The sequence below is a fragment of the Scaptodrosophila lebanonensis genome, unplaced genomic scaffold (genome assembly GCF_003285725.1).
Source record: "Scaptodrosophila lebanonensis strain 11010-0011.00,11010-0021.00 unplaced genomic scaffold, SlebRS2 tig00000080-arrow-pilon, whole genome shotgun sequence".
In the NCBI taxonomy this organism is placed as follows: Eukaryota; Metazoa; Arthropoda; class Insecta; order Diptera; family Drosophilidae; genus Scaptodrosophila; species Scaptodrosophila lebanonensis.
This window is the reverse complement of record NW_022060561.1, coordinates 3,421,119-3,446,202: the sequence shown is the minus strand read 5'-3', so window position 1 is coordinate 3,446,202 and position 25,084 is coordinate 3,421,119. Positions and strand designations below refer to the sequence as shown.

The window sequence follows — 25,084 nt, the reverse complement described above, 5'->3', positions numbered from 1 at the left end:
TACACCAACCAACGATGTCAGCCTGGAGGTCAAACTCTAACCAATCGACACTACTTCGGCCTCAGTAGGCAATTAAGTAGCAGAGGCCTCTCTCGAAAAACAAATTTAACACTCTACCACACGCTCATCCTCCCCGTGAGGATAGAGCAGAAGCATGGGTGATATCGCAGACCGATGCAGCAGCTTTTGGAGTATTCGAGAGAGAGAGAGAGAGAGATGCTGCGGAAGATCTTCGATCCCATACGCGTTGGCGACGACTACCACATACGATGGAACAACGAAATGTACGAGCTCTACGCCGATATTGACATAGTCAAGCGAATAAACATCCAGCGGCTAAGCTGACTTTGCCGTACGTATGGATGAAGAATGTTGGGGGAGACGAAGCACTGTGGAGCCATGAACGCTTTGGGGAATATGAAAACACGTATCTAAAATTCAATTTCCCAGAGATTAAGAAAATCGTAGTCTTAGAGAAATCGGAATTACTTTCCAAATATGTTCCAGAGATATTCCTTTACCTAACCCTAAAAACATTCATCCACGGGTATAAGAAGAATGCATAACAGGTACATTCGATGTAACAGCTATTAGGAACATTGTATTTTGCATTATGGATACAAAAATATACCTTAGCGGTCCTATTTGACCCATATTTAATATTGTGCAACCAAAATGCTAGTGTAATATAAAATATGAGGAGAAGGGCTTACAAATTGTGATTTTTTTTGGTTTAAAGTATTTGAACAGACAAAAAGGGGTATTACTTTGTTATCTTAGGTATACGTACAGAAATGGTATATATTACACATGGTGCAGCGCAATCGTCTAGTTTTGACTTTAAAAGCAGTCAGTTGTCTATAATAAGCAGTGAATAGTATTTCTAAATATAATTCACGGTTCTTATTTAAAAAATTTGGGTTTTTTTTAACATGGCTCTGCATAATGCAAAATGTAATAATAAAACAAGATAGAACGCTACAGTCGAGCAAGCCCGACAGTAAAATAGCCTGTACTCTCCACAAAAGGAAAAATTAAAAAAAAAACAATTTAAAAAAAAAAAAAAAAATTATTAAAAAAATGAATGAATTAATTAATTAAAATAATTAATTAAATTAAATTAGAATACATGTTTATGTTCAGTTTTAACAGCACACATTTACATCACGTACCTATGCGTGTTTATATGCGTGTATGTATGCAGCACAAAGTTGAACAAAAGCAGCAACAACAACAGCTGCGGGCAGCGCTGCCGACAGAGCTGCAGGCAGCGCATGAGCAGCGATTTTACTTATGGCTATAACTTTCTTCAGAATTGACCTATCATGATGAAATTTGGCACACGGACACATTAGTACTAACTGGATGTACCTACCAAAATTGATTTTTAAATTCCGAGAATTACGGAAGTTATAAGAAAAAATACGAATTGCGGGGGAGTGGGGGGGTGTATCAGAAAAAATAAACAAACTCGTTCTGCCTAGGGCTTATAGGAACCTTGATACCAATTTTGGTTATCCTAGCTCTTGTACTTACTGAGATCCTTGCGCTCATACAGACAGACGGACAGACGGACAGACGGTCAGACGGACAGACGGACATGGCTATATCGACTCGTCTTCTCATCCTGATCAAGAATATATATACTTTGTGGGGTCTGCCACGCCTCCTTCTGTGTGTTACATACATGCGCACAAAACTAGTATAGCCTTTCACCCTTTGGGTACAGGCTATAATAAAAATAATAACTTCAAATATTTTTTTATTTTTAAATTTAAAAAAATTCTCAAATTCCAAGTAAATTTGCTTGATGAAAATATCTTTATCCATTCAAGACATATGCCTTTTGCAACGAAAAAAATCAGAAGGCCCCACTGTGCGACGGCGGGGGAGACCTTGTCACCGCAGGAGGGACCAAATAGAGGACGCATTTTCCACCTGCGGAGTGACTTTATTGAACTGGAGAGAGCTGAACAATTTTGCATTAGCTTTACTGGTTTGTCACATGACCGAGAGATACAATTATACGGTAAGAGTATCTTTTATTGAAACAGAAATACAGAATTTGTTAACCCGGTTTACAGTCTTGCAATTTTGACAAGCAAAATTTCATAGAAAAACTGAACTATACAACTGGCAAGGTAGCACACACAGGATAGGTAGATTATCTCAATAATAGGCAGCAACATCTTTCCACGTGTCTTTCGAAATAACATCTCCCGGTTATGTTCGCTATCTTTGCCAAAATAGAGGACAATGATGCAAACTGTTACGCCTAGCTTGTTAACAAAGATGCAGACGCGCTCAAAGCGCGAGAAACAGCGGTTGCCGAGATGCCAACGCCAGCTGCCTATAACTGGTTGAACTCCGAACCAATTGGTGCAATTGCGCTCCATGCTGCGCTTGAAACGATAGCACCATCTTCCCACGAATCTGTCTTGTTTGTCAATTATTTTGCCACGTGATACAACTGTGTTGTGCGTCCGCAACCACAAATGAATTTGGAATGCCTGCGTTGTCTGGGTCGTTACGTCCTGTACAACCACACTGCTAAGGTACCAGGAGGAGTAACGTCCACCACCGTCATGATTAATTTGCAGCTGAGTGGGTAAACGTATGATGCGCGATCTTAAAATCAATGTATGGGTGGTATTTGTGCGAAGCTTGGGTCGCGTAGGATCCTGGGATATGGTGTAGCAAACCTGTTCATGCGTTGGCTGCACAAATCGTATCTGAACATTGGCCGTGGTACCGCTATTTTCACCTCCTCCCGTTTTTAGATGAATAAGAAACATATGTTCCTCGTTGCCTTCAAAAAGTTGTTGTTCCACCTCATCATCCGGCCTTGAGCATTCTAGCGCAATAAGCCTTTTGCTACAGCACCACACAAACAATATAAGTAATATTAATGACAACCAGAAACAACTGAAGATCGCAATGTAAATATTCCTGTTTAGAAAATCCGTCGAATGATTTATGGGCACTGGTATAATGGGTACATTATACACATAGGCTGTATATGTGCTTAGGTATTCGCATATGCAAATTATTCCAGTATGAATATCAAGTTCCATGGCTGGCAGGCAGCCATACTGGGACCAATGCGGATCAACTGGATCATTGTACATCCAATAGTCGCAGTCGCGGAGCTGAAAAAGGAAATATATCTCAGCCGAACCGTTCACCAAATCATGACTATCGTTGGTGGCTAAAGCCAAGCCCATATAGGCTTTAACTGCTTTGGGGCATGGGTTACGAAGTAGCATAATGCGATCCGTTTCATTGGCGTAGACAATGCACGATGATGTTTTAATTTCGTCACGGAAAGGTTGATTCACGGTCTGCAACTTTACCACCACATCGTGAGTTGTATTCACGAAGCGCACGGCCAACAGCCCTTGGGCCTCAATGTTCACGCGATAGATCTTATATTCCCTAACTGAAGTGAGCTGGTCGCGTAGAACCATATTTTCGAAGACACCTTCCGTAGAGACTCGGTCAGCCGAGTGTTCATCGACAATACGAAATGAGGGTCCTAGATGTGGACGGGCAGGCTTACGGCGGTTTGGCATGGCAATTGATGATACAGGAGTCTTGGATCTACGAGTACATAGAGATATAAATAATACAAATTCGGTTTAATATTCCCAGCGTATTATTAGGGATATAATCACTCACCTATTGAATTCCAATTCTGATTCACTAATAATGAATTCATTGGATTTACGGTAAACCAATGTAGGGCGGCTATTCCTTGAAAGTATATCTGGAGGACGTTCAATCGGCTTGTATTTACCAATAAGTGTAATATACTCAATCTTGTTATTCAGCTTGTGTGTTCCAACTAGTTCCGAGGAATTGGTAAAAGCGCGCACTTTCAGCAAACGCGCACTTGGTTGCCGCTCATCCGGGTACCACCAGTTCAGGTTACGGACTATAGATACCATACGGACGCAGACGAAATGATTACTATTCAATTTATCTGACAACTCTTCCAAAAGTCCCACTGAAAAAGTCACCTTATTGATGAGATCGTATGATTTGAGAATATACTCTTTATATGTTTCAACACATTCCACGTCCATGGCAACGCCTATCGAAATGGTCTGACCATCATCATCGTCAAGTCCTAGACCCATCTCATTAGTGAAGAACAGATAGTTATACAGTCTATTCGCATTGTATGTGGCATTCAACCACATTTCAGTGTTAAGTCTCACATCCTTTTCCGGTATTTGTTCTATCTCCTTGCGTACCTTGGCTATATGTTCCGGTGTAAGCTTCGCATGCGGCTTGACCATATCAACGATGAACTGAGGTGGCGGAGCTAACTTGTCCGTAAGATTTTGGAACATACGTTGAATAAGAATGCATCTGACCGTAGCATTGCGAAATGGATATTCACGTAAATTGTCTATCTCGCCATTTTCTGTAATTTCTGCAAATATATGATTTATGGACTCCACGGCTTTTGTCAGCACACGGACACCGTCATCACTGATGGGATTCAAAGAGATGGCCAGTGACTTGGTTACATTGGCCAATTTCCCGAGTTCCAAGACAGAGCGCGGCTGATAATTATTAAAAAAGCGCAAGATAGTAGCTGCCTCTTTAACGCTCTTAATGCGCCTTGCGGCTGAATTAAGTATTATGTAGGCTTTGTTGCGATATCCTCTTTTAAACAGAACGGCCACATCTGTTAAGCCGGAAGACAGAAAGTCTTCCAGCGTCTGATTTGTCGTGGAACCAGTTGGTATGTACTGCTCCTTTACGTTGACCTCGACTGATACATCATTACACGCCTTGTAGAAGTCACAAACTCGTACTGTTATCGATTTAGCCACCGGCAACAACAGCTTCATACTTTCCGAGTAGAATACCTCCTGTATGACCTTGGCCGCGATAATGAAGAATCTTTTAGGGTTGTAGTTAGTCTTGAAATTCAGGCATTGCACATTAAACATAGTATCAAACTCTTGACCTGTTTCGGGCTCGATGCTACAGCCAGGGCCTACGGGTCCAAAATTTTTTTTAAGGACTAGTTTTCTCGTATTAGTGCGATAATCATGGGTCACCCCTGATACTTCAATAATAACATTTTCGAAAGGTGTTCGTAGAAATACATAGAGGCGTTCGTCCTCAATCATTATCTCGTTATCAACGGACCATTGATAGTCAATTTTAGCATCTCCACAATCTAGGCAAACTGCCAATAGATCAACCTTTTCATTTGGATGGTAAACATCGCCGGCACAGTTTTGCAAACACTGTATATAAAAGTCCACTGTTCTGTATCTAACCACATTTAGCGTCTGAGTAGCGCTTGCGTTCTTACTATCAATAGAGACTTCCAAGGTGTACTTGTAACTGCAGCCCATCTTCAGCGTATACCTTGGAATACGTATTATGTTTGCTGAAAGATGTGGAAGACAAAAAGCAGACACTATTATTAACCAATTACTTAGGCCTCTTCCTTATTTAATACACACCATGACTCATATTTTTTTTACAGTACCAATTACTTTGATCGCAACTACTATAACAACTCCAAAGGAAGTCCAAGTTGCTGGAGTCTTCACCTTCAGCCAATTCTCGGCTTAAGGAGCCATTGACATATATGACTTCGTAACGATTCACGTCCCGCTCATTACCTCCTACAATAACTGCGCTCACATCCCCTTGGACCAAGTCTATATAGCACTGTACCATGAATAATGGCATGGGAGAGTAGACTGCAAATTGTTGTATCCTAATGGACAAAGGTACTTACGTGTCCTGCTTCTCTACCTGCGATCACACGTATCATTATCGAATACTTATCGAATTTATGCGCATTCGATGGTTTAATATTGAGTGCAAAGCGTTCTATTCGAAGTAATGGCACCCTGGACACTTCCCATTCTTTCAGTTTTTCTTTAAACACCATACTATTGAGAATTTCATGTTGCGACACACATATCTACTTACCGTTTCCCAGAATATCATATGCTACCCAACGAAAAGAAATTTTAGTATTGGGACAGTAGTCCATGCTTGCCTCAAGTTCATAAAACTGAGCCACGGACGCAATAAGCGGCTTCATTGGATCTGAGCACTCCCGAAATCTTGGATTGAGGAAGCAATTCATCCCAGAGAAATAAACCACTATTTTTGTTTGCTCGCCCGTAAAATCCGGTGACAAAATCTTTGAATAAGGCAACACATCCGCACGTACCATAAATCTTCCTTCAGTCCAAAAGGTACACTTAGATAAATGAATGTATCCCTTGGTATAGGGCAAGGGATATTTGCGATCTATATCAGCTTTCAATAATTCACGTCTAATATCATCTGATTTTTTCCAAATATTATGCTTATCGTTCTCGATGACATACAATTTGTTTACCAAGTAATCCCGATTCGAGGTAGTGACACGTACAATAAATTCGAGATCCGGAGGCAACATCTTAATTGTTACCGCATAGGATGATCTAGTTCCCAATTTATGATAGTAATTTGTATAAATTCTTACATGCAAGGTGCTCAAATCTTGTGATTGTTGATATGAGATTTGAGGTAGCAGCACTAAAATCAGCCATAAACATGATTTTAGTGTGATCGACATATGGAATTTACGAATTTTCGCAGGGTTGTATTCTGCTGAAATATACTTAAATGCCTGCTCAGTTTTTTATAATCAATATATAACATTGGTTTTTTAAGTACACTTCACCCCAAACATTAAATTAACAAAATACTCGGAAAAACTGCTTCCTTACCATATAACTGGCATTTGCAAGACAGCTCTTAAAGGGACACCAATCGAATCCGAATCCGAATCCTGTGTCCGCACAAGGACGCGGCTTTAGCACTTGTGACGACGGGAACACAATATCTCAAAAGCTTAAAAGCGTAGGGAGGGTACATTGTTCCTAAACCCCTTCACAAGAAAAGGTTTTCAGACCTGCAATAGAGTTTTATATGAAGGTAGCCTGCCATGTTTGGATTCCAAGCCCCCTTGGAATTTTCACGAGTACCTGCATTGAGATCCTTTAAATAAATTGCACAGTCGAGCATTTTATATACAAAACAATACCAGTGTATGGTTAAGATGAATATAAAATGTAAAATCTGCAAGCCATAACATTTGCCGGCCTTTGCAGAATGTTTAAATACACCTAGCCCTCGCTTAGCGCGGGGGTTACGTTCCTTGAAAACGTCGTGTTAACCGAAATCGCGTTAAACGAGCCATGTATTTCCATACAAAATGAGGGGTTACGTTCCTAGACTTCGAAAAATGCATACAACAATTTTTTAGTGTTTAAATTTATTAGTTTCAAAAACATAAAAAGGTTTATTCAAATGGCAAAAGTTTTCAAAAGTAAAAAGAGAACACATATATATTAAAATAAAATGAAAATTCATTTAGTGGAATTTATAGCAGCTTTAGTAATTAACATTTTTTATATGGTTGCTCCCCATGCGTGCCAACAAAATCTGTAATTTTCGACTGTTTAGTGGCTCTTAAAGCTTCATAGCAGCTCTCCTTATATGGTTTATTTTCTTTTGTTGCCATGTAGAAACTGCAATTCGTATAATTTACTTTAAATCATTTTATTGCATTCAACGGTTAAACCATTTCACTTATCACTAGAATTTTAATCTTACTATGTGCGCGTCTGAAAAAATAAAGTTGTGCTCACCTTAGCAACTATTTATGAGTATGCACTCATTCTTACTCTGGTGGTGTAGAGAGTGGGACTTCCCTTTTTCTACACACATCTCATGTGTGGTGATACATATAGTACTTTACCCAAATGTACTCATGCAATAATCGACAAAATAAAAAATCGATTTTGTCAAACGCGTTAAAACGAGGTATTTCACCGCCATAGCTATTTCCGTGTACGCTTCAGTCATGCTGCGAACCGCCCGTAAAAAGCTGATATACAAAACCTCAGACATCAGCAGATACCATCACTGGCTGAACTCCATGAACCCGAACCCACCACTGGACACTCCCGAAGATATCGAGGCTGCCGTCGAGAATCTCACCACGCAAATTAAGGAGGCAGCGGCACGTGCGGCACCAAGGCTCTCAAACCAGCTGAGAGCTACCAGCAGGGACGTCAACTTTTGGAATCCCCAAGTAATCGAGCTGAAGACCGAGAAACGGCGTCTCCGACGAGTATGGTTCCTCTCAAGAAATCCTAGAGACAAGACCGCTCTTAACAGAGCCGCAAAGGAGCTTAAGGAGACTTTGGCAAACCTGAGGAAGGAGGCCCTTTACAGCTTCGTAGGACAGCTTGCGCCTGGTGACCCTCACCACAATTTGTGGAATGTCACCAAGCACATTAAGCGGACGCTCAAGAGGATTCCGCCTATTAAGAAACCAGACGACTCATGGTGCAGAACAGAGGCGGAGAGGGCCAACGCATTCGCCGAGCACCTGGAGGGAGTCTTCACACCAATTCTTCGATGCTCTCCCTATGACGCAACGGAAACGGCCAGACTCCTGGATGAACCTCTCGCAGACTCTGAGCCGATTCCCCAAGTTACGGAAGAGGAGACTGCCGAGCTAATAGCTGCAATGCATAACAACAAGACACCAGGCGATGATGGCATCAATGCAATCGCATTAAAACTTCTCCCACCCACAAGCAAGAAACTCATAACGCTCATATTTAACAAATGCTTGCAAATGGGGCACTTTCCATCATCATGGAAACGTGCAGAGATAGTTATGATACCTAAGCCTGGAAAACCTGAAGCTAATCTTGCCTCCTATCGGCCGATCAGCTTATTGCCAGTACTCTCAAAGATACTCGAAAGAGTATTCTTAAATAGAGTATTGCCGATAATGGACGAGGCTGGTCTGATCCCCGATCACCAGTTTGTCGTTCAATATATCTTGGACGCTTTTGAAAACAAGAAATATTGCCTAGCGGTCATGGTGGACGTCAAGCAAGCCTTCGATCGGGTCTGGCACCCTGGACTCCTCCTGAAGATTAAACCGGCCTGCCCCAGCCCTACTTCAAGTTCCTGAAGTCATTCCTGGAAGGCCGAAGGTTCGCCGTTAAATGTGGAGAAGCCCGCTCAGGTCTCAAAGATATTCGCGCTGGTGTCCCCCAAGGAAGCGTCCTCGGCCCGCTTATGTACAATGTTTACACGGCCGACCTCCCGGTGCTACTGAGCCCCAACATTATGGTAGCCACATATGCCGACGACACGGCCTTCCTCACCGTAGCAGACACCCCAGCAGAGGAATCCCAGGTAATGCAAGAGCAACTCCATCTGTTTAACTCGTGGCACAAGAAGTGGAATATCTCTGTTAACAGCGATAAGTCCACCGCCACCATCTTCTCCACCCGCTTCGGCAACTGCCCACCAGTTAGCCTCAATGATATTACAATCCCAGAAGAAGACACTCCCAAATATCTTGGCATCACCCTCGACAGGAGGCTAACGTGGAAACCGCACCTGCAGAAGAAGCGCCGCCAGGCAGAAGACCGCATTAAAGCGTACTACTGGCTGATGGGTAGGAGATCCAAGCTGCCAACGTCATCAAAGCTTCTTGTATACAAGGCGATCATCAGGCCAATCTGGATATATGGTATCCAATTGTGGGGCACCGCCTGTAAAACTAATGTCCGAATTATACAGACATTCGAGAACAAAGCTCTCCGCATCGCTACCAGCGCTCATCCTCTGCACGACAATGACACCATTCATGAAGTCCTCAGCTTCCCTTGGGTGAAGGACGAAGTATAATCAAATAATATATAATATAATCATGGTATCGATTAGTGCGATGTCATGCAGGTCAAAGGTAGAAACAAGCAATATGAAATACGGTCCACATACAAATAAGAGGAGATACATACATACTTAATGTAAATTAAAGGAAACTTCAGAAAGATAAAGTAGATGTGGAAGATAGAAAATAAGTGTAGATCGTAAGTAATAATTGTATATAAAATAAGCAACATTTTAATAGCATGTACCCAAAGGGTAAAAGGCTATATTAGTTTTGTGCGAATGTATGTAACACACAGAAGGAGGCGCAGACCCCACAGAGTATATATTATTGATCAAGATGACGAGTCGATATAGCCGTGTCCGTCCGACCGTCCGTTCGTCTGTAGGAGCGCAAGGATCTCAGAAAGCACAAGAGCTAGAATTACCAAACTTGGTATCTAGGTTCCCCTAAGCACTAGGCAGGTCGTTTTTTTTTTTTATTCTGATACACCCCCCGACTCCTTGCAATTCGTTTTTTTTTTTCATAAGTCCCGTAATTTTTGGAACTGCGTGAAACCTTTGAGTTTCCCTCCTGCCAACTCTCGACAAGCCTGCCGCTAAGGCTGCATTTACTTCCGTAGCAAAAAACTGTTAGATCGTCCACGCCATTAAGGACTAATGACTTTGCGCTTTTTGTTATTTATTGTTGCTGCACATGGCAAGTAATTCTATCTTTCTATATTTCGAAAATCATTGAATGCCGATTTGTAGATATAGTTAGTTATAGATCGAACAACATTTATAACACTAACTTTTCATTTGAAGTTTGTATTCTTTTATTGATTTTAGAAACCAAGTTTTAAATCGATCGGTTGAAAAATGTGAATTTTTCAAACAATCTTTGGAGCTTGTTTTCCCCCCTTTGGAGCTTGAATTTTAAAAAATTCCCTTCTTAGTGAACACCTACACTATGAAAGGATACTTGAGCCCACATGTCAGCTTCCTAACTTTTACCGTTTGGGCTGTGCGTTGATCATCATGTCAGTAGATATTCAATGAGAGCTGAAAAATTATGCATTAGTTTTACTGTATTATCACAGAACCTTACCTTGTGGTGACACAATTTTATTGAAACAGAAATACAGAATTTGTTAACCCGGTTTACAGTCTTGCAATTTTGACAAGCAAAATTTCATAGAAAAACTGAACTATACAACTGGCAAGGTAGCACACACAGGATAGGTAGATTATCTCAATAATAGGCAGCAACATCTTTCCACGTGTCTTTCGAAATAACATCTCCCGGTTATGTTCGCTATCTTTGCCAAAATAGAGGACAATGATGCAAACTGTTACGCCTAGCTTGTTAACAAAGATGCAGACGCGCTCAAAGCGCGAGAAACAGCGGTTGCCGAGATGCCAACGCCAGCTGCCTATAACTGGTTGAACTCCGAACCAATTGGTGCAATTGCGCTCCATGCTGCGCTTGAAACGATAGCACCATCTTCCCACGAATCTGTCTTGTTTGTCAATTATTTTGCCACGTGATACAACTGTGTTGTGCGTCCGCAACCACAAATGGATTTTGAATGCCTGCGTTGTCTGGGTCGTTACGTCCTGTACAACCACACTGCTAAGGTACCAGGAGGAGTAACGTCCACCACCGTCATGATTAATTTGCAGCTGAGTGGGTAAACGTATGATGCGCGATCTTAAAATCAATGTATGTGTGGTATTTGTGCGAAGCTTGGGTCGCGTAGGATCCTGGGATATGGTGTAGCAAACCTGTTCATGCGTTGGCTGCACAAATCGTATCTGAACATTGGCCGTGGTACCGCTATTTTCACCTCCTCCCGTTTTTAGATGAATAAGAAACATATGTTCCTCGTTGCCTTCAAAAAGTTGTTGTTCCACCTCATCATCCGGCCTTGAGCATTCTAGCGCAATAAGCCTTTTGCTACAGCACCACACAAACAATATAAGTAATATTAATGACAACCAGAAACAACTGAAGATCGCAATGTAAATATTCCTGTTTAGAAAATCCGTCGAATGATTTATGGGCACTGGTATAATGGGTACATTGTACACATAGGCTGTATATGTGCTTAGGTATTCGCATATGCAAATTATTCCAGTATGAATATCAAGTTCCATGGCTGGCAGGCAGCCATACTGGGACCAATGCGGATCAACTGGATCATTGTACATCCAATAGTCGCAGTCGCGGAGCTGAAAAAGGAAATATATCTCAGCCGAACCGTTCACCAAATCATGACTATCGTTGGTGGCTAAAGCCAAGCCCATATAGGCTTTAACTGCTTTGGGGCATGGGTTACGAAGTAGCATAATGCGATCCGTTTCATTGGCGTAGACAATGCACGATGATGTTTTAATTTCGTCACGGAAAGGTTGATTCACGGTCTGCAACTTTACCACCACATCGTGAGTTGTATTCACGAAGCGCACGGCCAACAGCCCTTGGGCCTCAATGTTCACGCGATAGATCTTATAGTCCCTAACTGAAGTGAGCTGGTCGTGTAGAACCATATTTTCGAAGATACCTTCCGTAGAGACTCGGTCAGCCGAGTGTTCATCGACAATACGAAATGAGGGTCCTAGATGTGGACGGGCAGGCTTACGGCGGTTTGGCATGGCAATTGATGATACAGGAGTCTTGGATCTACGAGTACATAGAGATATAAATAATACAAATTCGGTTTAATATTCCCAGCGTATTATTAGGGATATAATCGCTCACCTATTGAATTCCAATTCTGATTCACTAATAATGAATTCATTGGATTTACGGTAAACCAATGTAGGGCGGCTATTCCTTGAAAGTATATCTGGAGGACGTTCAATCGGCTTGTATTTACCAATAAGTGTAATATACTCAATCTTGTTATTCAGCTTGTGTGTTCCAATTAGTTCCGAGGAATTGGTAAAAGCGCGCACCTTCAGCAAACGCGCACTTGGTTGCCGCTCATCCGGGTACCACCAGTTCAGGTTACGGACTATAGATACCATACGGACGCAAACGAAATGATTACTATTCAATTTATCTGACAACTCTTCCAAAAGTCCCACTGAAAAAGTCACCTTATTGATGTGATCGTATGATTTGAGAATATACTCTTTATATGTTTCAACACATTCCACGTCCATGGCAACGCCTATCGAAATGGTCTGACCATCATCATCGTCAAGTCCTAGACCCATCTCATTAGTGAAGAACAGATAGTTATACAGTCTATTCGCATTGTATGTGGCATTCAACCACATTTCAGTGTTAAGTCTCACATCCTTTTCTGGTATTTGTTTTATCTCCTTGCGTACCTTGGCTATATGTTCCGATGTAAGCTTCGCATGCGGCTTGACCATATCAACAATGAACTGAGGTGGCGGAGGTAACTTGTCCGTAAGATTTTGGAACATACGTTGAATAAGAATGCATCTGACCGTAACATTGCGAAATGGATATTCACGTAAATTGTCTATCTCGCCATTTTCTGTAATTTCTGCAAATATATGATTTATGGACTCCACGGCTTTTGTCAGCACACGGACACCGTCATCACTGATGGGATTCAAAGAGATGGCCAGTGACTTGGTTACATTGGCCAATTTCCCGAGTTCCAAGACAGAGCGCGGCTGATAATTATTAAAAAAGCGCAAGATAGTAGCTGCCTCTTTAACGCTCTTAATGCGCCTTGCGGCTGAATTAAGTATTATGTAGGCTTTGTTGCGATATCCTCTTTTAAACAGAACGGCCACATCTGTTAAGCCGGAAGACAGAAAGTCTTCCAGCGTCTGATTTGTCGTGGAACCAGTTGGTATGTACTGCTCCTTTACGTTGACCTCGACTGATACATCATTACACGCCTTGTAGAAGTCACAAACTCGTACTGTTATCGATTTAGCCACCGGCAACAACAGCTTCATACTTTCCGAGTAGAATACCTCCTGTATGACCTTGGCCGCGATAATGAAGAATCTTTTAGGGTTGTAGTTAGTCTTGAAATTCAGGCATTGCACATTAAACATAGTATCAAACTCTTGACCTGTTTCGGGCTCGATGCTACAGCCAGGGCCTACGGGTCCAAAATTTTTTTTAAGGACTAGTTTTCTCGTATTAGTGCGATAATCATGGGTCAGTCCTGATACTTCAATGATAACACTTTCGAATGGTGTTCGTAGAAATACATAGAGGCGTTCGTCCTCAATCATTATCTCGTTATCAACGGACCATTGATAGTCAATTTTAGCATCTCCACAATCTAGGCAAACTGCCAATAGATCAACCTTTTCATTTGGATGGTAAACATCGCCGGCACAGTTTCGCAAACACAGTATATAAAAGTCCACTGTTCTGTATTTAACCACATTTAGCGTCTGAGTAGCGCTTGCGTACTTACTATCAATAGAGACTTCCAGGGTGTACTTGTAACTGCAGTCCATCTTCAGCGTATACCTTGGAATACGTATTATTTTTGCTGAAAGAAGTGGAAGACAAAAAGCAGGCACTATTATTAAGTAATTGGTATCTTCCTTATTTAATACACACCGGAACTCATATTCTTTTGACAGTACCAATTACTTTGATCGCAACTACTATAACAACTCCAAAGGAAGTCCAAGTTGCTGGAGTCTTCGCCTTCAGCCAATTCACGGCTTAAGGAGCCATTGACATATATGACTTCGTAACGATTCACGTCCCGCTCATTACCTCCTACAATAACTGCGCTCACATCCCCTTGGACCAAGTCTATATAGCACTGTACCATGAATAATGGCATGGGAGAGTAGACTGCAAATTGTTGTATCCTAATGGACAAAGGTACTTACGTGTCCTGCTTCTCTATCTGCGATCACACGTATCATTATCGAATACTTATCGAATTCATGCGCATTCGATGGTCTCATATTGAGTGCAAAGCGTTCTATTCGAAGTAGTGGCACCCTGGACTCTTCCCATTCTTTCAGTTTTTCTTTAAACACCATACTATTGAGAATTTCATGTTGCGACATACATATCTACTTACCGTTTCCGAGAATATCATATGCTAACCAACGAAAAGAAATTTTAGTATTGGGACAGTAGTCTACGTGTGCCTCAAGTTCATAAAACTGAGCCACGGACACGATTAGCGGCCTCGTTGGATCTGAGCACTCCGTAAATCTTGGATTAAGGTAGCACCCCTTATTGGAATCAATTTTAATTAGTGTTTGCCTGCCCTTATAATCCGGTGACAAATTTTTTGAATAAGGCAACAAATCCACACGAATCATAAACCTTCCTGTATTCCAAAAGGCACGCTTACCTATATAAATGTATCCCTGCTTATAGGGCAAGTCATAATCGCGATGTATTCCAGCCAACATTAAATCAACTCGAATATTATCCGATTTTTTCCAAATTTTATGCTTATCGTTCTCGATGACATACAATTTGTTTATCAGGAAATCCTGCCGGGAGGTAGTGACACGTACAATAAATTCAAGATCCGGGCGTAAAGCCTCTATCGTTATCACATAGGGTGATGCATGCCCCATTATATGGTCATAGACGGAATAAATTTTTGGGTTCATGAAGGTCAAATCTTCCGGTTGTTGATATGAGATTTGAGGCAGCAGCATTAAGATCAGCCATAAACATGATTTTAGTGAGCTCGACATATGGAATGTACGAAGTTTCGCAGGCTTCTGCTGTTTTCTATTGAGGTATACTGGAATGCCTGCCCAGTTTTTATAATCAATATACAATAAAAATGTTTAGGACTGGAAGGCGAAGTACACTTTATGCATGCTACAAAACGTTCTCATCCATCTCAGCGCTTCTTCTATATATATTTGGACTAATAAGCTCGTATTATACATTAATAATGAATTATGATCGACAAATGTCCCAGAAGCCTCCCGACTTCTGTCTAAAAGCCAGCTCAATTTTTACAATTAGTTTTTTATTATTATTTGTTTTCCAACAAAATACAGACTAAATAATAAGTAAAATATATTTATTTATATATATATATATATATATTATTATTACATATTATTAAAGACCCTTGCAACTTGGCTCTAAAAGTTTACTCTAAATTTTGTTGTTGTTTTTGTTGTTACGTCTTTGTTTATTTGTTGTTACAGTTGATTTGTTTGTTGATTGGTGTGCCAAGAGCTTATTTATGAATTTGCTTAAAACCGAACCTAAACTGCCGCCTTGGATTTGTTTCTATGAACGCTTCACTTAGTTATATAAAATTGCTGCGTAACGAAATACAATGGATAAAGTGAATAATGTAAATGTTATAATGTATTTTTATTTGATTGCTGAAATGTGTTGCTAGCGCATGTTCGAAAGTGTGATAAATATTGTGCTGAATTAAAATTGATTAACTAAACAATTGTATTTTAGAGTGAAATAAATGGAGCATCAAATATTTGCAAGCTTTCCCATAAAATTCATATGTAATTATGTATGTATATTTACATAAATGATGCATTTTTGTATTGTTTCTTACATTTTCTGTTGATTTTTACAATAACATCCGCATTTTCCATTTAAATATTAACATGATTGGAAAAGAAAAGTTAAATAAAAACGAAAACATATTTATGCAATAAGGTCTGCACATGCTTGGATATATTTTCTTAGTTATTGCTGTTTGTGTTGTTTTTCTTTTCCTTTCTAATTATACAAAAAATTGCCCTCTTGCTTCTATAGCCCGTAGGCTAACAACACACGTCCAAATTTAAACAAAATACAAATGTTTAAAATAATACAAACATTATGTTTAGAGGAGACACTGGTTTGTGCCACTACAGCTTCAGATGCATGCGAAAGATCAGAGTGCATACTAGACAAATATTGAACGCTTAGATCAAAACAAATGAGAAAATTCAATAAACATGAGTGAAAGCTAATGTAGGAAATTTAAATTTTGTTCTAATATGCGTTAACATTCAAGTATTTTGCTCCGAACACATCAAAATATAATGCACTGTGTATGAAAAAGCGGTACGCCTGCCCTTCAATTTATTTGTTTACATGCTCTCTCTGTTCTTCGCTCTCCCAACTTCGTTCTTCATTTCTGCTCTCTTCAAATGCTCACGCGACGCTTGTGTCTGCGCATTGGGAGTCGCACTGGCATTGCCATTGGCGACGTCGGCAACATCACTGCTTTGGAGACATCGTGCAGGACAATGCGAATGGGATTGATATCTTGCTTTGAACTTTGATCTGCACAGAAGTAACTCTAGTTTGATGATGGGGCGGAAGGGAAATGAATGTTAAGGATATGGACAATAGCACAAAAGTCTAATAAATGGTTAAGAAAATTTCGCAGATATAATTATCATTTATGAAATACATATACTATATATCTACGAAACTTACTTTACCACTCAACTAGTTACGTTTTGTTTATTGTTCACAGCGTTTTCATGTTTTCTTTATTTCTGTCTGTCAGTCGGTGTGTCGATCATATGTGAATATTTGTAGGTGTGTCCGTCAGTGTATGTTGTATCTGTGTTTTCTCCGTCGTTTTGTCGATTCGTTTTTGTGTACGTTTAAACTAAATGATAAAGTATAGTTTAAATGGTAGTCGTGTTAACTAAATGTTAAAATCTGGATCTTACAAATACAGCGCTTGAGTCGTGCTCACTGTATCCCAAGCGTTTGGTGTGCTTAAAAACTTCGTTTGTAATGCTAGTGACAGGCATCGATTGATCCAAGTTCTCGGCCATATTCAGCACCAGCCGCAAGTCGCGCTGCATATGACTAAGCGGCTGTTGAGGATTAAAATCGCCCTTGGCCATTTCTACAAAGAAATTTTAAAGGAAATATTTATTAAATTGTGTTTTTAGGATATTCTAAAACTTAATCGTTAAGTAGTCTTGTTTTGAATTATGTACATTTCATAGAGCTTATATCTTGTTTTGAATTTTAAAATGTTTTTTAAAGTGTTTGTCTTCTGCCATTTATTAATTGTTTTTTTTTAAATACATTCTTAAAACATCTCTTCCTATTTGGAACGATTTGGAACACAGATTTTTCTTATTCAACAAAAAATTAATTTAAATCAAGAATTTGTTTAAATTACCTCCTAAGCTACGTTTTATTTTTCGCATCTTTTAGAATGTTAGCAAATATTTTAATTCCCAAACAAAAAAGTTGGAGTTGAAGTATTACAAGATTTATAATTCCTTCCATCTTATAGTGGGAATTAGACATCTTTTTTTTTGTAACTGTGCACATTTTATTTTTCTTTTATAAAACCTGGTGCACTAACATTGAAATAGTTCATTAATCGCACAATTATAAAGTACATTTAATAGGTGTTGTCAGTTTTTCATAACGTTAAATATATTTTTTTTCTTAAATATTGCTTGAAAAACTAAATTAATGAATGCTTGCATTATTGCTTTACAATTATCACTAAAAATATACATTTTAAAATGTAATTATTATTGAATAAATTCTATCCATTACTTCCATTTACAGCTAAATTTATTGCTTCCGCGTATGAACTTACCTTTGCCCTTGGCCAATAGAAGCGGGGATTTCATAGAAGTCAAGTCAAATATGTCTATGATATCATTTAATGAAATCGAGAAGCGGTCAGCTGCAAGCAAATTTACAATATATAAATTATAGAGCTTTTAAAACACTGAACTATCTCAATTCTACGTACCTAATGCTAACGCCTCAGCCAAGCCTACTAGACTAACGCCGAGTATGGTTTGCAGTATGAGGTTAACTTTGCAGGCATTGCCGACATCTGCTAGATAAAAACAAAGAAAAAATTTAATAATGGACTCATACGCAAAGATGACACGGAATTTGTGGTAATATTAACTTACTGCCCAAAAAGAAGGTATTCTTCGCTATGGTCTTAAAGCAGGAATGACACTCTTCAAACACCGAGCGATCGCCACCAGCCAAGATTATAAGCATGCCTTCGGCAGCCTCCTGTCGTGATCCATGTATTTGCGCTTCTAAATAGCGGCCATTGCATTGCTTAATGCCCTCACCTATATCCATGGAGGTATCGGGATCTATAGTGGACATTTCGACATAAGCCTTGTTTCGCAAATCCTTCAACTGCAGGACTCCACAGTTTCCAAAGACAAGCTGCAGATGCAATGAAAATGGGTGAGCAAATAGACATATTAGTAATAGTAAAGCTTACATCTTTGGCACCCTTAGGATCCGATACGCAACAGAAAATAACATCTGCAGCTTCAACCACATCCATAGGCGTATCCTTAACGTCAGCTCCGGCCTCGGCAAAGGGTTGACACTGCAAATAATGATTCGTTTTTCTTTTTAAAATAAAGTGCTAGGAAACGTTTGACAAGTAAAACTAACCTTATCAATGGTGCGGTTCCAGACCACAACCTTGTGACCCGTGTAGATCAAATCCTTAACAATGGTTGAACCCATCATTCCCAATCCCAGAAAACCGATCGTTTGTTCCGAAGCCACAATGTCGCGTTCAGCCAACGTGTTCGGCCGTGAGTTCATGTCAATAGCCTGCGTCTCTGGACGCGTAACCACCGGACGGTCTAGCAATGCGATTGCATTAGGACCGCGTTTCGACAAAGAAGCCAGCAAAGGATCAGCTTCTGCGCGGCGTCGTGCCGTCGTTGGCGATGACGAGCTTGCGCCATCAAAGTCATAATGATCGAACTCCCTGGAGACCGTGCGTTTGCCGCGCTTTGCGCTGGTTGCGCCGCCAGCAGCGCCTGACGTCTGTATAGCCGAGATACGCCGCTTCTGTGCAGACTTTGTGGCGGCAGTCTTGCTGGTCTTTGAGACGGCAACGGCAGCGCTAGACTTTGCTTTGGGCGTACGCTTAGCTTGACTCTTTGCGACCACCGGCGTCGTGGCTGGTGCAGGTTGAGGTGACGCAGCATTATTTTCACTATCCAGCGCGGCCACATTAGTGCTGGTTTGCTCGTACTCATCCGGACTACCCACCACGTGCGCCACCACGCCGTTATTTGCATCACCGCCCTCGGGATTCTCATCGCTATCGAGGCCATCGCGAATCTTATCGAAATCGGCCTCGGTGGCATGATTGGCTACGCCACAACTTTCGTTGATTTGCTCATCGACCTCGTTTGGATCATTTAAATACTTTTCTATGTCCACCATGGCGTGTCTGAAGGCAGCCGGTTTACTTACTTTGGCCAGTTCGTCCTTCCAGGGACCCTCAAAGGGTTTAATGTTGTGTTCTTCTATCCAGGCGCTGTACAAAAAGGACTATTAGTTCTACTAATTGGCACATGTATATCAATAAATTACTTACAAGTTACGCGAACCAAAGAAGAAGACGCATTTGGTATTAGCGCGATGCTGCTGCGTAAGCAGATCCAACGGCGGCTCCACAATCTGCAGGCAACAATTAATTAAAATTTAGATCTCACTCCGAGTTAATACTTATTTATCTCTGATTGTCTAGGCTGACATTATAGATATTTACAATACATATAATAGCTCTACATATTTAAAAAAAAAAAAACGCTAAAAACAAACAATTTAATGCAAATACGGCCGCTTCAAAATGGAAATCACCCTCTTAAAAATAACATATCACACATAAAAACCATAATTGCCTGTACCACGGGGGAAAGCTATAAACTGAATTCGTGCTCTGTTGATAGCAACCGCGCTTTTTTCAGTACAAAACAAATCAACTAACTAAGAAGTGTACCGCCAGTGCCTTCGTATAATAAAAGCAGCGGTTGCGGCAGCGGCCGCAGTGCTGCATAAAAAAGTACAGTCAAAAACAATCGGAGATAGACAAGGGACGGCGACGGTAACGCGGTGCACACACACAGACACACACGCATACAATTGGCTTACCATGCCCGGCCACGGTGTGAAGCCCTTCATTTTGGCCCTGGAAAATAACAGATAGCATTTATTAGTTTCAAAAATTACAATTTGATTTTTAAAAAAATTACAGCATGCAAATGCACTTTGTTTCATTAATTTGCAGCACAATAAAAAGCGCGCGCACGAGAAAAAGCGCCAACGCAGAGACGTCGGCTTCTGCGTCGACGTTAGCTGCTGCGCGTTGGCCACCAGTTTATCAGAACATATATTTACTAACAATATCTTTCGTGGTTCACTAAATACGCGTTAATTACACTTTTCTCTGGCACATTTTACACTGGCCTCCTTTTTTTTAATGGTTGGTCAGAGCAGCACCAATGGTGCGGCAAGTGAGGTTATGTTTTTGGATATATCTACAATTTTGTTGTTAATAAACACACATCGCATTTATATTTTGAAGCAGTGGCCAATGCTTATTGGTAAATGCAGTATGTGGGTTCGCTTGGCGGGTACCACATCTTACCATATCAGATCCTTAGGTTTATAGATAAATTTCTCTGTCGTGTCGCCGCCCGATAGCGACAATTTTTTATTTTTCGACATTATGTTATCTAGGCGTATATTGAACTTGGTTATTTTGCTGCTGTTGCTTGCGACACGCACGAACTAATAAATTATTTGTTAAAAGTACAAATACGTCAGTTGCGGTCGGCGTTAAAATAATTTTCTTATTTTTCTTCCACAGCTTGCCTATTTTCCTCTTTTTTTGTATGTGTGACGCTTCGCAGCAATGTTATTTGCTGTGTGTGTGAAATCAGTAATGGCGCCTGACAGAGCTATCGAGTGCTGTGTTTCCCAAACGCATAAGTGTTGGAAAACGTGTGCACATCACACTGCTCTGCGGGAACACAGCACTTGGCATCGATACAATTTAAATATCGCGGTCATCTCCTTTCGCTATTGAACATATTTTGTGCCATTTAAAAGTTGGCTTTATTTATTTATTGGCTTATATGTATATTTATCTATAAAAAAAAGTACCTTTGATTATTTACATATATGTATGTATACTACACTATGTATTTGTCGACATGTTAAATAAATAAAAAAATGATTTATTAATTAACAAACAGCAAGTCGGCATAAGCTTCTCATACATATATAAAATAACTACATAAAATAAAGTAATTACTGAGAAAAGTTCATTGACTTATACGCTTACCCCCAAACTATTGCAAAGCACATGAATCGCACCAATATTATTTTAGGCCAGCATGCCAGTTGCCAAAAAATTGAATATTTTATAAAGCCGCATATGACATGTCGACATTCGCAAAAACGTCTCGGCTACAGATTTGCAAAATAAATAGAAATGCGTGCCAAATTGGCGAGAGCACAACCCCTTGCCAACGGGCTGGCCTTAACCCATGCTGCAACGTCAGGATTTGTTTAAATAAACAACCAACGCAGCTACTGAAAGCAAAACCGTTTTTCAAGTACAATGGACATCAAGCAAATGTTACATTTCAATTGCCATTGACAAGGCCACTCAAACCCACCCCCACTCCTGCTCTGTTTATCCAGTGCGTGCAATCTTCAACCAATTGGCTTTCACAATTTCGCAAACGTTTGGCTCTTTTATTCTGTTTTCCGGCAAACAATGCGTCTAAAACTTTCACTTTAGACCAAGCATTCATCAAAAAGGGCAGACGAGAGGCCTTAACCGCAAAATAAATTACCACACGTACCCACTAAACCATAATCCTCATAAATATGAAACAATCAAATAGAAAAGGAGTAAAAAACACACACAAGTGGGTCGTGGACACACTGCCTAGCTAGTCCTCTCAATGGCAAAGCAAACACCAAATGCCAAAAATAAAAAGAAAAAAGGGAAAGTTCCTCGACAAAAAGGGGTTACATTTTCCTGTTTCTACGGCAAAAGATACAACTTTTTTACAGCAAATAAATTGTTAACACTTTCCTTACTAATTAGCCAGCAGGGGGTGATTTAGAACTTAGGAAGAGTGAAGGGTGATTTCCGCTCGAGTTTGAATGATTTATTGCACAAAATATGCGCATTTAATGTGGAATAATCTGCTTTAGTTTGAGGACAAAGTAATTCTTTACTATATAGATATATATACATATTACGGTTACCTGGTTTTAAAATTCTTGGCAGCAAAATATGTACATACAATGTGCGTTCCAAAGTAAACAGGACTTTTTGAATCTAGAGCCCCCTGGTGGCGCTATCTATATGTCGACTGGTGCGTTAGAATCTGCTATCTTTATCGATTGTCCAGTGAGAATATTATGACATTTCATCGATTGGAAGCGAAGTTCCGTAGCAGAGTGCACGAGTGGTTTCTACGTTTTCAAAGTGGTCGTGAGGACATAAATGACGGTCAACATGTGGGCAATCAAAATACGTGATCACCGAAGATTCCATCGAAACTGTGCGTGATGGAAATTGAATTGAACATCTCCAAATCATTGATTTATCGAATTTTGACCATTTGTGTGCACGGTTTGTTCCGCACAAATTGACTGACGACCAAAAATTGCTCTCATCGATCGACGCATGTGACCGATTATTTGACCAAAAATCACATTTTAACCATTAACCACTCGCCGTATTCACCTGATATGGCACCGTGCGACTTTTACCTTTTCGGAAAAATGCATTTGGCCATGAAAGGAAAGCGTTATGCAGACGTAGAGGCCATTCAAAAGGCTTGCACCTGAATACTGGCGGCCATACCGGCCAACGAGCTAAAACACTCGTTCGACATGCTTTTGGATCGTGCAAAAAGCTGTATTGAAGCAGAAGGAGACTATTTTGAATAAAATAAATTGATTTTGCCGAAAAAAAACATTAGTTCTGTTTTTTTTTTTTTAAAGTCCTGTTTACTTTGGAATACACCTTGTATATACAAAACAATACAGCCCTTTTCGCAGTAAAAAAAATCCGGATTGTTTACCCTGGACACAAAGGGTAAGGGATATACTAGAAAGTTTAAGTTTTAAATTTTTGGCAGAACCCATCACGAGACACATCGAAATACACATGTCAGTCCGACAGATCGGTTCAGAAATCATTCTTATTAGAAACACTTCTTTGCTTATTTTGAGACTATGTATATATATTATAAAGCTTAGCAAATAGATAATGTTAATTATTTGCTACAAAAGTCGTGCAAATAAATACTTGGACCTGATGATCGTGTCAAACCATCAATCACAAAAATATCGCTCTACTCTGTACTTATTAGGATTTTAAACTAGAGCGATAGGCACACATACATACATACATTCGTACATGGTTATTTATGAAAGATTTTCTCGTGTTTGCTAGTGTGCAGCTTCACGCCGATTAATCTGCGTTTCTCATTTGTTTGTGGTAGGAGTAGCACTTAGGACACAAACTTAAAATATTTGTGCATACATTTATACATATGCAAATGTATGTGAAAGAATATTTGGAAATCGGATTATAAAGTATAATAGTGGTCTCTTAATTTGTGTAATTGTGCTGTAAATTTACGGTTTATTAAAATACATACATATGTACATATACTCAAAAATACTTTTTTGTATGTGTGTAATGTCGGTTTGTTATGATATGGTGAAATGTATTTATGGAATTTATGGCTATTTGGCTATATTTTTAGCATAAATTACTGAAGTTGGCTGAAATAAATAATTGACGGAAGAAATTTGCGATTCGCGCGTGTCTATAACGTGCATACATATGTACATACATACATACACATGCATTGGTATGAAAATTATATACATATATGTATGTATGTGAGCATTCCCGCTGTATTCTGCTGACAGCGAATAATTTCTGTGAAGAACATAACTTTGTTTACGTTTTGTTTGCACTGCAAGCTTTATATACATACGAGTATGAGTGTACATATACATACATATGTACATATATACGTGCGTGGCTTTGTATATACAGTGAAAATTCTCTTAATTGACAACTCCTTTATTTGGACAGCTCTTTATTCTTGAGCAATCGTTCGGGGGGTACTTAATAGTTAAGGGGATAAGCGTTCCTTCCCTTGGGCGGACAACAGTTGGTCGACGGTGAGTGTCCGGTCAGGAGAGTTCTCACTGTATATGTAAATACATGCATAGGTTGTATATGTGTGTTGAATATCGATGCATTTGTTATTTTATATCCGATCTGGTAGCGCCAAAGGCATTGCAAACAAAAGTTGGTCAACACTTGTTGACAATTGGATACAGCTATCAGGCAGCTCTTCTTTGATCCTTTTGCTTTTGCATTTGATTCAGCGAACACCAGCAGAGCGTTATTTTTTCACTTAAAACGTACAATTATATTAATTAATTAGTCTTCTCAGCGTTCTTTCGCCTTCTATTGACTTTTTCATTAGCAATAATTCACTTCGCAAAAGAGTGGGAAATTAAAAAACAAATTTACGAAAGAAATTGCACTACTCTTGATTTTGATTTTCTCGCTCAGTGACGCAGCAGTTTGTCGCTGAA

At 39.9% G+C, this 25,084-nt stretch overlaps 4 protein-coding genes across 7 annotated transcripts; all 4 read right to left on the bottom strand.

The window, feature by feature from the left end:
• Positions 1–2,022: 2,022 nt before the first annotated feature.
• On the bottom strand, positions 2,023–3,978 carry LOC115625960. Its single transcript, XM_030521201.1, has 2 exons — positions 3,679–3,978; positions 2,023–3,600 (listed from the first exon to the last, which is right to left on the bottom strand). The coding sequence occupies exons 1-2, from the start codon at positions 3,945–3,947 to the stop codon at positions 2,079–2,081; spliced, it is 1,791 nt and encodes a 596-aa protein (XP_030377061.1). The 5' UTR covers positions 3,948–3,978; the 3' UTR covers positions 2,023–2,078.
• On the bottom strand, positions 3,974–5,806 carry LOC115626065. The gene is made up of 4 exons (XM_030521318.1): positions 5,771–5,806; positions 5,523–5,700; positions 4,080–5,413; positions 3,974–4,006 (listed from the first exon to the last, which is right to left on the bottom strand). Exons 1-4 carry the CDS (start codon positions 5,804–5,806, stop codon positions 3,974–3,976), a joined length of 1,581 nt encoding a protein of 526 aa, XP_030377178.1.
• Positions 5,807–10,826: 5,020 nt separating this feature from the next.
• Positions 10,827–15,359, bottom strand: LOC115625957. Its single transcript, XM_030521195.1, has 5 exons — positions 14,763–15,359; positions 14,566–14,708; positions 14,285–14,495; positions 12,479–14,213; positions 10,827–12,400 (listed from the first exon to the last, which is right to left on the bottom strand). Exons 1-5 carry the CDS (start codon positions 15,355–15,357, stop codon positions 10,879–10,881), a joined length of 4,206 nt encoding a protein of 1,401 aa, XP_030377055.1. The 5' UTR covers positions 15,358–15,359; the 3' UTR covers positions 10,827–10,878.
• A 970-nt stretch (positions 15,360–16,329) lies between these two features.
• On the bottom strand, positions 16,330–21,349 carry LOC115625958 (putative oxidoreductase GLYR1 homolog). 4 transcript variants are annotated; one of them, XM_030521196.1, is made up of 10 exons: positions 21,084–21,349; positions 20,588–20,624; positions 20,031–20,113; positions 19,088–19,970; positions 18,909–19,019; positions 18,580–18,850; positions 18,411–18,500; positions 18,252–18,341; positions 17,356–17,537; positions 16,330–16,973 (listed from the first exon to the last, which is right to left on the bottom strand). In XM_030521196.1, the coding sequence occupies exons 1-10, from the start codon at positions 21,161–21,163 to the stop codon at positions 16,818–16,820; spliced, it is 1,983 nt and encodes a 660-aa protein (XP_030377056.1). In that variant the 5' UTR covers positions 21,164–21,349; the 3' UTR covers positions 16,330–16,817. The 4 variants fall into 4 exon arrangements, with proteins under 4 accessions (XP_030377056.1, XP_030377057.1, XP_030377059.1 ...); XM_030521197.1 differs by having other exon boundaries at positions 18,411–18,497; positions 21,084–21,348; XM_030521199.1 differs by having other exon boundaries at positions 16,830–17,537.
• Between the last annotated feature and the right edge of the window lie 3,735 nt (positions 21,350–25,084).

What these genes read in the sequence shown, in the direction of transcription:
- LOC115625957 (XM_030521195.1), bottom strand. Translation starts at nt 15,357, where the DNA reads ATGCTGCTGCCTCAAATCTCATATCAACAACCGGAAGATTTGACCTTC. An exon ending in ATATGATATTCTCGGAAACG is followed by an intron (nt 14,709 to 14,762) that starts GTAAGTAGATAT and finishes TGGTGTTTAAAG; the next exon opens with AAAAACTGAAAGAATGGGAA. An exon ending in TCAGAATTGGAATTCAATAG is followed by an intron (nt 12,401 to 12,478) that starts GTGAGCGATTAT and finishes ATGTACTCGTAG; the next exon opens with ATCCAAGACTCCTGTATCAT.
- LOC115626065 (XM_030521318.1), bottom strand. Translation starts at nt 5,806, where the DNA reads ATGATACGTGTGATCGCAGGTAGAGAAGCAGGACAC. An exon ending in TTATAGTAGTTGCGATCAAA is followed by an intron (nt 5,414 to 5,522) that starts GTAATTGGTACT and finishes CACATCTTTCAG; the next exon opens with CAAACATAATACGTATTCCA. An exon ending in CGATAGGCGTTGCCATGGAC is followed by an intron (nt 4,007 to 4,079) that starts GTGGAATGTGTT and finishes TGACTTTTTCAG; the next exon opens with TGGGACTTTTGGAAGAGTTG.
- LOC115625960 (XM_030521201.1), bottom strand. Translation starts at nt 3,947, where the DNA reads ATGGTATCTATAGTCCGTAACCTGAACTGGTGGTACCCGGATGAGCGG. An exon ending in TCAGAATTGGAATTCAATAG is followed by an intron (nt 3,601 to 3,678) that starts GTGAGTGATTAT and finishes ATGTACTCGTAG; the next exon opens with ATCCAAGACTCCTGTATCAT.
- LOC115625958 (XM_030521196.1), bottom strand. Translation starts at nt 21,163, where the DNA reads ATGTCGAAAAATAAAAAATTGTCGCTATCGGGCGGCGACACGACAGAG. An exon ending in AAACCTAAGGATCTGATATG is followed by an intron (nt 20,625 to 21,083) that starts GTAAGATGTGGT and finishes GTTATTTTCCAG; the next exon opens with GGCCAAAATGAAGGGCTTCA. An exon ending in TTCTTTGGTTCGCGTAACTT is followed by an intron (nt 19,971 to 20,030) that starts GTAAGTAATTTA and finishes CTTTTTGTACAG; the next exon opens with CGCCTGGATAGAAGAACACA.